The 14,341-nt window shown below is 37.3% G+C and overlaps 1 protein-coding gene across 1 annotated transcript in view; it reads right to left on the reverse strand.

The window, feature by feature from the left end:
- Positions 1-14,341, reverse strand: part of Lama2 (laminin subunit alpha 2) — a 591,463-nt gene that overhangs the window by 345,387 nt on the left and 231,735 nt on the right. The window contains exons 6-8 of the mRNA XM_060373445.1: positions 13,087-13,176; positions 11,535-11,652; positions 7,638-7,816 (exon numbers count right to left, since the gene is read on the reverse strand). Coding sequence (XP_060229428.1) covers positions 7,638-7,816; positions 11,535-11,652; positions 13,087-13,176 — 387 coding nt within the window. The remainder of the gene's footprint in view (positions 1-7,637; positions 7,817-11,534; positions 11,653-13,086; positions 13,177-14,341) is intronic.

Consider the following 14,341-nt stretch of genomic DNA (forward strand, 5'->3'; position numbering starts at 1 on the left):
TATCCAAATCAGAAAAAAAAGAGGGGAGGGACATAGCAAGAGACACTGAGGAAATCTTAACAATTGTTAGGGCTTACTTCAAAAGTCTATATGTAACAAAATTTGAAAATCTAAATGAAATGGACAATTTTCTTGATAGATTCCATTTGCCAAAATTAAATCAAGATCAGGTAAATAGATTAAATAGTCCTATATCCTCTAAGGAAATGGAAACATTCATCAAAATTCTCCCTTCCAAAAAAAGGCAAGGGCCAGATAGTTTCAGCTCAGAATTTTACCACACCTTGAAAGAAGAGCTAATTCCAATTCTCTTCAAATTATTCCACAAAATAGAAACAGAAGGAACACTACCAAACTCATTCTATGAGGACACAGTCCTTGCTACCTAAACCATACAAAGACCCAACCAAAAAAGAGAACTTCAGACCTATTTCTCTTATGAACATTGATGCAAAACATTGATGTAAATCCAAGAATACATGAAAGATATCATCTACCATGACCAAGCAGGCTTCACACCAGGCATGCAGGTGTGGTTCACTATATGGAAATCCATCAATGTAATCCACCATATAAACAAACTGAAGGAGAAAAAAACACATGATCATCTCCTTAGATACCAAAAAAGCATTTGACAAAATCCAACACCCATTCATGTTTAAAGTCTTGGAGAGATCAGGGATACAAGGCACATACCTAAACATAGTAAAGGCAATATATAGCAAGCCTATAGCCAACATCAAACTCAATGGAGAGAAACTTAAATAAATCCCACTGAAATCAGGGACAAGACAAGGCTCCTCACTCTCTCCATATCTCTTCAACATAGTACTTGAAGTTCTAGCTAGAGCAATAAGTCAAATAAAGGAGATGAAGGGGATACAAATCAGAATAGAAGAGATCAAGGTTTCACTATTCACAGATGATATGATAGTATACATGAGCATCCCAAAAAATTCAACCATAGAACTCCCTCAGCTGATAAACACCTTCAGCAAAGTGACAGGATACAAAATTAACTCAAAAGAATCAGAAGCCTTCCTGAATACCAAAGACAAAAGGGCCGAGAAAGAAGTTAGGGAAACTATACCCTTCACAATAGACACAAATAACATAAAGTACAATTGGTGTGACTCTAACCAAGCAAATGAAAAACTGTTTGGAAAAAACTTCAAGTCTCTGAAGAAAGAAATTGAAGAAGATATCAGAAGATGGAAAGATCTCCCATGCTCATGGATCGGCAGGATTAACGTAGTGAAAATGGCCATCCTGCCAAATGCAATCTACAAATTCAATGTAATTCCCATCAAAATACCAACACAATTCTTTACAGAACTTGAAAGAACAATTCTCAATTTCATATGGAAAAACAAAAATCCCAAATTGCTAAAACAATCTTGTACAACAACAGATCATCTGAGGGTATCTCCATACTTGATCTCAGACTGTACTACAGAGCAATAGTAATAAAAACCACATGGTATTGGCATAGACACAGAATGGCAGATCAATGAAATTGAATAGAAGACCCAGAAATAAACTCACATATCTATGGATATTTAATTTTTGACAAAGATGGCAAAACAGTACAATGGATAAAAGATAGCATCTTCAACAAATGGTGCTGGTCTAACTGGATGTCTACATGTAGAAAAATGCAAATAGATCCATATTTATCACTCTGCACAAAAGTGAAGTCCCAAGTGGATAAAAGACCTCAACATAAAACCAGACACACTAAATTTATTAGAAGAAAAATTAGTGAGGGGCCTTGAACTCATTGGCATAGGAGACAATTTCCTGAACAGAACAACAACAGCACAGGTTCTAAGAGCAACAATCAAAAAATACAACCTCATGAAACTGAAAAGCTTCTATAAAGCAAAGGACACTGTTGTCAGAACAAAACAAAAGCCTACAGATTGGGAAAGGATCTTCACCAACCCTTTATCTGACAGAGGTCTAATATCCAGAATCTATAAAGAACTCAAGAAGTTAAAAAGCAACAAACCAAGTAATACAATTAAAAAATGGAGTACATGAATGGATGTTGGATTTCGTCAAATGCCTTTTCAGCATCTAAGGAGAAGATCATGTGGTTTTTCTCCTTCAGTTTGTTTATGTGGTGGATCACATTGATGGATTTCCATATATTGAACCACCCTGCATGCCTGGGATAAAGCCTACTTGGTCGTGGTGGATGATATCTTTGATGTGTTCTTGGATTCAGTTTGCAAGTATTTTGTTGAGTATTTTTGCATCGATGTACATGAGAGAGATTGGTCTGAAATTCTCTTTCTTTGTTGGGTCTTTGTGAGGTTTAGGTACCAAGGTGACTGTGGCTTCATAGAATGAGTTTGGTAGTGTTCCTTCTGTTTCTATGTTGTGGAATAGTTTGAAGAGAACAAGAGTTAGCTCTTCTTTGAAGGTCTGGTAGAATTCTGCTCTGAAACCATCTGGCCCTGGGTTGTTTTTTTTTGTTGTTGTTGTTTTGTTTTGTTTTGTTTGTTTGTTTTCATGGTAGACTTTTGATGACAGCTTCTATTTCCTTAGGGGATATAGGACTACTTAATTGATTTACCAGGTCTTGATTAAGCTTTGGCATGTGGAATTGGTCAAGAAAATTGATACTAGTCTATGGCAGTTCAGTATCCAAGTGGGTTCCATTGTGATAGGAACATGGACTGTCTCTGACATGAACTGATTGGCCTAATTACTTCCCCTAAGGGGGGAGCAGCATTACCAGGCTACAGAAGAAGACAATGCAGCCAATCCTGATGAGACCTAATTGACTAGGATCAGAAGGAATGATAAGAAGACCTCCCCTATCAGTGGACTTGGGGAGGGGCATACATGCAGAGGGTGGAGGAAGGGAGGCATTGGACCAGGAGAAGGGAGGGAACCACAGGGGGAATACAAAGTGAATAAAGTGTAATTAAAAAGAATTTAAAAAAAATCTCTAACAGTTTATCAAAAATAAACAAGGGACAATTATTTATTAAAAAAATGGAGTACAGAGCTAAACAGAGAATTCTCAAAAGAGGAATATCGAATGGCAGAGAAACACTTAAAGAAATGCTCAACATCCTTAGTCTTCAGAGAAATGCAAATTAAAACTATCCTGAGATTTCACCTTTCACCCATCAGAATGGCTGAGATCAAAAACTCAAGTGACATACATGCTGGAGAGGATGTGGAGAAAGGGGAACCCTCTATTGCTGGTGAGAATGTAAACTTACACAACCACTTTGGAAATCAATCTGGTATTATCTCAGAAAATTATGAATAGTGCTTCCTCAAGATCCATCTATATTACTCCTTGGCATATATCCAAAAGATGCTCAAGTACACAACAAGGACATTTGTTCAACCATGTTTGTAGCAGCTTTATTTGTAATAGCCAGAAGATGGAAACAACCAGGTATCCCTCAGCTAAGGAACTGATACAGAAATTGTGGTACATTTACACACTGGAATACTACATAGCAATTAAAAACAATGAAATTTGCAGGCAAATGGTGGGAACTAGAAAAGATCATTCTGAATGGGGTATCCAGAAGCATAAAGACACACATGGTATATACTCACTTATAAGTGGTATTAGACATATAATGTAGGATAAACATACTAAAATCTTTACACCTAAAAAGCTAAGCAAGAGGGAGAACCCTGGGTAAGATAAGCAAACCTCATTCAGAAAGGCAAATGGGATGGACATTGTAAGATGGAGAAAACAGGAAATAGGCCAGGAGGCTACCACGGAGGGCCTCTGAAAGACTCTACTCAGCAGATGCTGAGACTCATAGCCAAACTCTGGGCAGAGTGCAGGGAATCTTAAGAAAGAACAGGGAGACAGAAAGACTAGGAAGGGACAGGAGCTCCAAAAGGAGAGCAACAGAACCAAAAATGCTGGGTATAGGGGTCTTTTCTGAGACTGATACTCCAACCAAGGACCATGCATGGATATAACCTAGAACCCCATGTAGCCCATGGCAGTTCAGTACCTAAGTGGGTACCCTAGTGAGGGGAACAGGGGCTATCTCTGACATGAACTCAGTGACCTGCTCTTTGATCACCTCCCCCTGAGGGGGGAGCAGCCTTACCAGGCCACAGAAGAAGAAAATGCAGCCAGTCCTAATGAGACTTGATAGACTAGGGTCAGAGGTGTGGTGAGGTGGACTTCCCCTATCAAAGTACTAGATTAGATGTACAGGAGGAGATGGTGAGGGAGAGTGAAATTGGACAGGCATGAGGGAGAGGGCTACAGCTGGGATACAAAGTGAATAAATAGTAATTAATTAAAAATAAATAATTTTTTAAAGAAAGAGAACAGGATACATCAGAATGAGTTATGAGGCCTAGCTTGTAATTTCAATATTTGCACGTCTGACTAGGAGATTTCAATTTTGATAACAGCTACATATGCAACCTTGTCAAATACACAAAAGTAAAAATAGAAACCTTATTAGGTTCAGCGATATATCTCATTTTAATAATTAATATCATATTTCATTCTACACATCCATGAAAATGGAAAAACATGAAGTTCAGGTAACTCACTTGGAAATTCTGGTCTCAAATATACTAAGTGTGTTGAACAGATTTAATTTCAGTCCAACACATTTGGTTATTTTTGTTCTGAGGGAAAGGAAGCATTTACCAGCTTTTTGTTTGAGGCTTATAAAACCTACTACAAATGACTGACAAAAATATTGTAAAATAAGAAATTAAAGTCCCAAGTCCCTCATACAGCATGACATAAATTCCTTAACTAAATAAAATAATGAAAATTATATTATTTTTATAAACTATTTTATACACAAATATAAAAGTGTTCTTGTATTTTGCACATGAATACAAACTGACCATAATAACATGTAACATAAAAATACTTATATTTATTTTAATAAATGCAGAAAAGCATTGAGAAAATGCTTCAGCATTTTTTGTTGTTATAAAAATGTTCAGTTACCTGGGAATTGCAGAGAAGATGCTGAATCTGATAAAAGGCATCCATAAAAACCCTATAACTCACGTCATGCTCAATAGTGAATTATTATGTTTATATTTAAAGTGAGAACAAAATAAAAATGTCAGCTCTCACCATTTCTATTTAACAGCAGCATAAATATTGCAAAGTAAAGAAAGTGAGTCTGGCATGATTTGTAGACAAGAGCCTAAGTGTAATTCCAAAGAATATCTTAAGATTGATAGAACATACAACTGAATTTTCAATTAATACAGATGATAAACTCAGTATTAATTTTTTCCCTTAATAACAGCATGGAAGAATTGGGGAAAGTTTTACAAAATCATTAATCACCATTTTGGACACAACAATACAAACAAAAGTCTCATTTAAATTTAAGTAAGGGTATGTAAGGCCTCTATTCCAAAATCACTGGTATGAATAAGCTTTGAAAAGTATATGAAGAAATGTTATGTTCATAAATTGACTCAGCATTAGTATATTTCCCCACTCCCTATTTATATGCACATTCTAAACAAGTAGCAAGCAATAATATCTTTATTTGAAATTTTGATTGTAAAACTCAATTGGTAACCAACTGGCATGCTCTGGCCAGCCTGAAAACATACAAGTAACATTGTATAGACTTCCTTCAATCATGGATGTAACAGCAATTAATACAAAGAAGCCATGTTTTTGATCAGGTCCCTCTGAGTGGGCAGCAGCCTTGCCAGGCCACAGAGGAAGACAATGTAGCCAGTCCTGCTGAGACCTGATAGTCTAGTGTCAGATGGAAGGGGAGGAAGACCTCCCCTATCAGTGGACTTGGAGAGAGATATAGGAGGAGATGTGGGAAGGAGGGTGGGATTGGGAAGAAATAAGGGAGGGGATTACAGCTGAGATACAAAGTGAATAAACTGTAATTAATATTAAAAAATAAAATTAAAATAATAAATAGATAGATAATTCTTTACAAAAAAAGAGGCCATGAATTTGAAAAACTGAAAGGGTGGGTGTGAACACATGGGAGAGTTTAGAGGAAAGAACAGGAAGGGGAAAACTATGTAATTATATCAAAAGTAAAAGAAATAAATTTAAAAAAACTACTGAAGAGAGTCTTGTTCCAAATGTTGTAAAAAGTGGGAAAATCTTCATTACTCAACTCTAAGTGTGCCCGTGTTGGTGGGCAGGGACTGTTGATGTGCAAATTGATCCATATTGCATGGATACATCATATGATTCCCAAACAACCAGCTATAAGTCAAAATCATTATTTCATACTAAGTAAAATTATACTCAAGTTGTTGACTTAATATTAAAAATAGAAAATCTATAAATCAGAAAAGAATAATATCATTACTTGAACACATCTTTCAAGATAGAAAATACACAAATGGCCAACAGGCAGTTGAGTTCAAAATTAAATATACAATGAGATAGTTTCAAACCATTAAAATGACTAAGATCTGAAAGGTTATCAACCATAAATAGCAATGGAGCCTAGAAACTAATAAACATCATTTTTTTTTTGGTGAATAGGTTATCATTTTTTGGTGAACAAATTATCATTGATAATTTGATACAATGTGACAGTTTCTTATAAAATTAAATATAGACCTGACTTATGAAATAATGATTTCATTCCTAAATATTTCTAGATGCTAAATTAAAACAACTATAACATTGCATACATAGATTTCTTTGCAGGGGCTAATCAGGATCCAAAAATCACTTGACTATCCATCAATTGGAGAATAGACTGAATTAATATATATGTGCATGCAAAGGAATGTTACCAGTTCTTTAAACTGAGAAATTATTGGTGCATATAACATGGATGAATACATCTTAAAATTTTACAGTGGAAGACTAAAGATGCAAATGAACAAGCACTTTGTGATTCCAGATTGCTTGTTTTATGTTGACTGAAAGATAAACTTAATTAATGGTCTAAGATTAGATAGTTTTCCAGGGAAGGGGTCCAACTGGAAAAAGGTAAAATAGAGTGGTTATAACACTGCATAACCCTAACTCTAACCCTAACCCAACTCTAACCCTAACCCTAACCCTAACCCTAACCCTAACCCTAACCCGACCTGACCTGACCGTGACCCTAACTCAACCCTAACCCAACCCTAACCCTAGCCCTAACCCTAACCCTAATCCTAACCCTAACCCTAATCCTAACCCAACCTGACCTGACCCTGACCCTAACTCAACCCTAACCCAACCCTAACCCTAGCCCTAACCCTAACCCTAATCCTAACCCTAACCCTAATCCTAACCCAACCTGACCTGACCCTGACCCTAACTCAACCCTAACCCAACCCTAACCCTAGCCCTAACCCTAACCCTAACCGTAATCCTAACCCAACCTGACCTGACCCTGACCCTAACTCAACCCTAACCCAACCATAACCCTAACCCTAACCTTAACTCTAATCCTAACCCTAACCCAACACAACCCCAACCCTAAAGCTAAACATTTAATCCTGAAAGAAGTGTAACACTTTCGGAAAAGAAGTATAACACTTTCAGATAAGAAAAGTTCCCAGTCACCTTTTAAAGTATGAAGTCCAGTGTTTTAGAGTTCCTGTTAAAGTTAGTGGGATACATACTTTTTATGAAAAAGCAAAATAAAACTTAAGGGAAGAAAGGTATACCTTACCCCTTTTGGTCTGAAGAATCCATCAATACACGTCTCACAATTTATCCCAGCTGTGTTCTGTGTGCAGTTGATGCAAACACCCCCTCCGATGTACTTCCCATGTATATTTAAACTCAGATTTCTTCTGGCAACATTTTCATCATAATAGCACTCTTCAGCTTTTCCATGACAATTGCATGCTATAGTCAGAATGAAAAGTAGTAAATAATAATTTCAGCTTTAAATATTTTTTAAAATATTTTATTATTTATATAGCATAAACACACAAAACTATTGAAAAAGCATTTGTACTTATAATACATATGTGTGTATGTACATATATATATACATTCTTGTAATGAAATTTGAAATAATTAAAACCTATAATTCAACTAAGCAGTTAAATGCCAATAGTTCATTGTTTTTTTTTCAAATATACCGACAGTTCCATAGAGTTCAGTCTATAATCTATTATGACAAAAATATTATTGAACAAAGCACTGACTTATTAACAATCATGAAATCTCTGATAAATAATTCCCATAAGTGACCCTCTGTACTTACATCCGGTAGATAAAATGGATAGGGAGACGTTAATAAGTCCTTGTTGTCATCATTAATAACAAGCAAAACTTTTCAGTAGGCTAGATTCTCTGCTAGTCATTTTGTATTTGCTACTATTGATTTCTATTACAATGAAATATTCTCCATACATCACTAAACCAAGTCAGAGAAAAGTGAAGGTACTGGACACTGTTCTGGAGTGAGAGTCAGGAATCTGCATTCTACACTAATGCTATAGTCCTCTGAGATCCTTCCCAGCCAAGGAGACTGATACATGGTAGGTGTCAAGAAATCAAGACAGAATGGGAACCCACGGTAGTTTGGATTGGATGAACTTGCCCTTGATAAGCAGCCATGTGACATGAGGAATGTCTTCATTTCCCTGGAACTCAGTTTCCATATGAAGCAGGAGACAGTCAATAGTCATTAGCAGATGACATGATGCATGTTACACCATTACCATAAAGCCTTTTAAATAAGCTCAATTGATTTGTCCTGATCTTCACCCTCTTTGTCTTCTTCACACTGCATTATAGGAATTCAAGACAGTGGCGGGAAAATCACTTTTCCCAGAAAACGCTGGGTAAACCTTTGAAATGTATGTAGAATTTTTATGAGGGTGAGAATCAGGAAGAGATGTGAACTCTCTCATAGATGTGGTTATCTGTTCATTCACTGGTTTTTGTTTGTGTGTCAGAGTGTATATATATACACACACATGGTATGTCTGCATGCACACAGCTGTTTTATCTATGTTTATACTCTTCTGAACTGCCTGGCCTTACTAACCATAATATATCAGCATTGGTATCACCTAAGCTACACAGAGTTCTGGAGAGGAGGTATGTGTCAGTACCCCATGAATAGACAGTTACTGGTTGTTCTTAGGTTTGTCCTTAAGCAACAGAGAACACAAAATGTGGTCAAGGGATAGCGGGTAGCATCTGCCCTATGCAGCTCTTTCCTGCAAGTTTGAGTCTATAGTTCTGCAAAGGTGAGTGTTTATGTTTTTTTTTTTTTCTTGGCCTAAGAAAAGCTACAGACACAGAACTCTCTAGAATTCAGGCTGACAGGGTGGGCCACTTGATAAAATTAGGACAAAAACACAGGTAGTGTGCTTTTTTTCAGTCAGTTCTCTCAAGGAAACAGACATTCATTTTGTCGCCAAGGTGATCATTTAAAGTATGAACTCTTGTTGACACATCATTTACTATGTTTCACGTCTGTCTTTTCTCTTAGTGCTCATTGTCCATCAAATATTATAGCATAATTTGTGTTAATAATCACCACAGGGGCCACTTTATTGTGAGTAGTTCTACGCTGGTGTTGCTATGAAGAATCTATATTTAACAGCATTTTGCCTATTGATAATCAATATGCCAAGGTTCTATCTCCCCTCCAACATTTACCAAAGCACTCTGCAGGGTGGTCAATATATGAACTCAGTCTAATGACTGTTTACTGCTCTAGCTGGCAGTGTGAACGTGGGAGAGTGCGGCCTAAGATCAAAGCAGATCAAAGTCTCATGCGTTAGCCAACTCTGAGCCTTAACAAGAGCCACATGAGGCCGAGGACGAGCTGAACATGGCAACATGTCATTGCACAGAAGCAGATAAATAACAACAGTCGAAGTAAATGGACTCCTCCCCACTTCACCTGGGAGGAACCTGAAAACATATTCCAAGAACAATTCTGTGTTTTGGAGAAACTGAGGCCATAAGACTCTTGTCTTGCTTTCTTGGAGTGTTCTCATGTGCACTCAGAATTCTCACACAACTCCATTCCTGGACTGTGTCTGACAGTGTCTATTTTCTGAAGAAAAGAAATGTGTAATATGTGCACAATGAAACACTATTAAGGCAAGGGATGGAACATTCTATTTGTGATCAAATGAATGAAACTGGGTACATTATGTTAAGTGTAATAAACTGGGAACCAAAGGACAAATACAGCATGTCCTCACTTATATGTTTAATCTAATAAGCCTGAGCTCATTAAGTTTGAGAGTAGGATGTTGATTGACAGAATTGGGCAAGAGGGGTTGGGAGGATGAAATGGAAAATGTTGATCATTTTTTACGGACTTACAAATAGAAGAAGAAGCTTCTGTTGTCCCATTGATAGTATTGTAATGTACTGTACAAAATGATAATTAGTATACTGCCTATTTCACAAGGGAAAGGGTCTTGAAGAGTATTGCCGCTAAGATATGATAATGATTTAAGATTTGAACATTATGGAAGATGTATATATAACTAACACAGGGGACCCCATAAATTTGTACAATTTAAAGTGTCAATTTAAAGAGGGATGCTCATGACATCCTGGTCACCTTCCACTATCTTTTCTGGCTACTGCTCATCAGCATTGCACATCCTAAGTGTGATTAATGAATCCTTTCATTTTCTGTTAATAGCCTGGTTCTGGCACGAAGATTGTCCCTCAGCTTTGACTGGACTCTCATATTAGATGATGAGGGTTTAAAGGCTATTCGGTAGGGTTGCAGAGGGAGGTTGTAAGTGATTATCTGGACCAAGAGAGCTAATTCAGATGGCAGACCATTTCAGCAGTGTCTGTGCCAGCTGGCATATACATAGACTCTAGGTTTCACTTGTTCCTCATTTCCATTTCTAGTCACCTACATGGGTGTTTGTTGTTTATGCTCCTGTTGTCTCTGTGTAAGGGCTTGTGTCTGTGCTTAGATGCTGTGTGTCTGTTTTTGTTTGTGTTTGCATGCTTCTGTGTTTATGGCTTTGTATAAAATGATTATATATGTGTGTGAGTGTGTATTTGTGTATGTTTGTGGATATGTCTTTGTGTTTACGTGTTTCTTTGTATTTCTATGTGTTTCTGTTTTTGTGTTTTGTGTGTTTGTATGTGTTTGGGTATTTGTATATTTATGTGTGTGTTTTGTATACAGTTTTGTGTATTTTTGTGTTTGTGTATATGTTTGTATGCATACTTGTTTTTAATGTGTTTGTGTTTATTGTATGCTGTTGTATATTTTGCATGTGATTGTATGTTTGTTTATGTCCATATATTTGAATGTTTGTGTTGTTGTCTTATGCTACAAGTATGGGGTTTTCCTGCTGACAAAAGCGTGAAGCAAATATTTTGTATTTCCCATAATCCTTATACATTAAAATGCATTTGGCAAATATTTAGCAAATTAAGATGAAAACCCAAGAAATCTGAGGGAATATGACAGTTGGATGATAATTTCACTAGCTCTGGCCTCTGCTAAAATATTCAACTGAACTATGAGATTGCCTAATCATCATTAGCTCAAAGTGATGGCCACTGTGTCCCTAGTCAAGCGGAATGACAGGGTTGTCCTCTCAGGTCAGGAACATACCTTCGCACTCAGACTTGGTCAGGAATGTCCCAGCTCTCCAGGGCTTCTGATGGAATCCGGGACAGCACCTGTCACAGCTCTCACCACAGGTGTTATGCTCACACTCGCAGCGTGATTTCTAGCCACAAAGGGAGAAGGGCAAGTTGTGAGTGTTGTATTGAACCACAGAAGAGGGGCTGTCTCTGAAAGGTGGGTGCAGAAAGAATAAACCTCTAGACCATGTACTAAAATGTAAAATCATGGTTGGCATGGAGACAGTGGCAGTACTGGCGTGCCTACAAATGTTTTGCACCAGTGTAGAATGCTTGTTGCTGTAGCTGGAATCACTGGGTTTAGGTTCTGAAGAGAGCAGAAGAGCCCAGTTGAAGACTGACTTCTCATTCTCTGGTACCTTGAGAATCTGTTCACTTGAGCACATGCTTGTTTTGCCTATTATAAGTCTTCCCTCAAAGTGTTGGCAACAGCTTCAGATGTAGCAAAATAGGAAGTTTTGTTCCCACTGTGCATCTAGGTCCTTAGGCAAAGTGGGAGTTTAGAATCTTTGTCACTGTGGATTCTGTCTGTCTACCCTGTGTTCTAGTCTCTTTTCCGGCTACTGCTCATCAGCATTGCACATTCTAGTCTCTATGCACAGCCTTTCCAAGGCTGCCCTTTGGGCTCTCAGTACTTCGGAAACACTGTTCATCAGTGACCCTGATACATAACTCAGATAATGCAGTGTACCACAGGTACTGTGCAAACTAGTCCCAGAAAATCCGCAGTCTTTCATCTTCCTAGAAGATAACAGTATACAAGTCATTAATCAGAAAACTGGCTTTGAGTATAATGCTACTTGTAGCATAGAATTAATAGATGAGAAAGAAAACAGCCTGCATGGCTGATAGAGATTCACCCATTTTCCAGCTCAGTCTATCCCTTCCATATGCTGCACAGTGCATGATTTTGAATTTCACCGCTTTGTTTATGACAGGGGGAAAACACACGCTCATTTGTCTTCCTGAGGTTATGCTCACCTAACACATACATTGTCATTAATGAAAACTTTTACACAAAGGCTTTCAAGCCTGTTCTAGCTTAGCCAGTTTCAACACTCGACTGAGCTCCATCTGATTTCTTATCCTCCCTCCCCACATCAGCTTCCTGTCACAGGGACACCTATATGCTTACCTCCGTGCGCAATTTTCATTTCTTTGCATGATGATTTTTTTTATTAAAAAATTTTAAAGGACTGGACAGGTAGATTGATGGCAGGCATTCTCAAAAAGCTAAATCATGCATCAGGCTGTCATAGCTACAGAGACTTCAAAATAGATACCACTTTGGAACCTTTATGAGAAAAGAAAACTAATCTGTTTCCTGATGCAGTGACGGCTGGATTCAGACTCTATCATCTTAACTGCCAGCTCTATTTCACCCTGGCAAGGCTTCCCGTTAAAGCCTCTAAGTGGGGACCTGACACCCATTCACAGCATTTCCTTTCAGTAAAGCCTCTCTTGAAGTATTTTACAGTGTGGCACTTCATTTTGCCTAAGCATCCTATAAATATACATACATTTGTTGCAGGATCAAGCGGACAAGCCCGGGCATGACCATAACAGATGCACATCCCGCCAACTGAAATATCCTTGACTGAGTAGTAATACTAGGGGGAAAAAAAAAGCCAGAAAGAAAAGTTGTTAGCATTGCTGAAAGGGGAGAGAGAAAGGAAGAAGAGGGTTCAGGGCAGTCAGTTAAAACTTCACTGATGTCTTCAGACTTCCTTAGAAGCGTTCTGTGTTTCCTGAGGCTAACTAACTCCTCCTACCTTTGCACTCAGCCGCTGGAAAGAAGACCTTCATTTTATGTTACAAGCCCACCTTGGGGCTTTCTTTCCCATAGGTGTTACAACGTCCAGGCTGGAGCCCCCACTGATACAGCAGTTTTCATGTTGGGACTGAGGATAGTGTCTTCAGAAAGTTGTTTTACTCAATTTCTCTTAAAAACAGCCTCTTTAGTTGTGACCAGGAGAAACTGGGTATTTATGAACTGGTAGGTCCTGTTTTACCTATTTATTGACAAATTTGCAATGCAACAATGCCCTTAAGGGAAACCATGTTGGGAACAATATAATTCTTATCCAGATTCACAAAGAATTTGGAAAGAAAACGGTTAAGGTGAAAGTTTGATGTGCAGAGAACTTGACGGTTTTGTTATGTTAAAATGTTCTTACAACCACTTTCCTACCTGAAATTAACATGAAGAAGCTACACTCATACTCATTTTAAACAACCAGTTATTTAAAAGGTAGTATTCATAATTATAGAGCTGGACTAAATTGAAATTTTAATTAATGTGTATAACATTTTATAAGCACTAGCGTTTTTTACATTATCACTTAGTATCCAAATAACCTTCTCAGAGAAAGAGAGCTCTATTATTACAACTTTGTAGGAGAAGAAACAGTGGCTCTAGTAAGAATAATGGACATATATCTAAGCTTTCTTACAAAAATCATTAATTATTCTATACATTTAGTTTTTTCTCTAATCTTTCTATTGTTTTGTTATATGCATTCAGTATCTTTAAAATTTTTTTTTCTATCTTCGGTTACTTGTTATACCTAGACTTTGAACTAATGGAACATGTTAAGAAATTTAGGTGACTTAAGAAAAAAAAACTCTCTTTACTTAACTTCATCACTTAATGATATAGATGCAAATTTGCCCAAGAGTATTATTGTAGATGCTTTTAAAATTAGAAAATTTATTTTAAGTATGAGCACATATTGCTTTGCTTTTGGGTATGAAGAGATGAAATGGAATAATCTG

This window comes from Meriones unguiculatus, chromosome 20 (genome assembly GCF_030254825.1).
Source record: "Meriones unguiculatus strain TT.TT164.6M chromosome 20, Bangor_MerUng_6.1, whole genome shotgun sequence".
Classification (NCBI taxonomy): Eukaryota; Metazoa; Chordata; class Mammalia; order Rodentia; family Muridae; genus Meriones; species Meriones unguiculatus.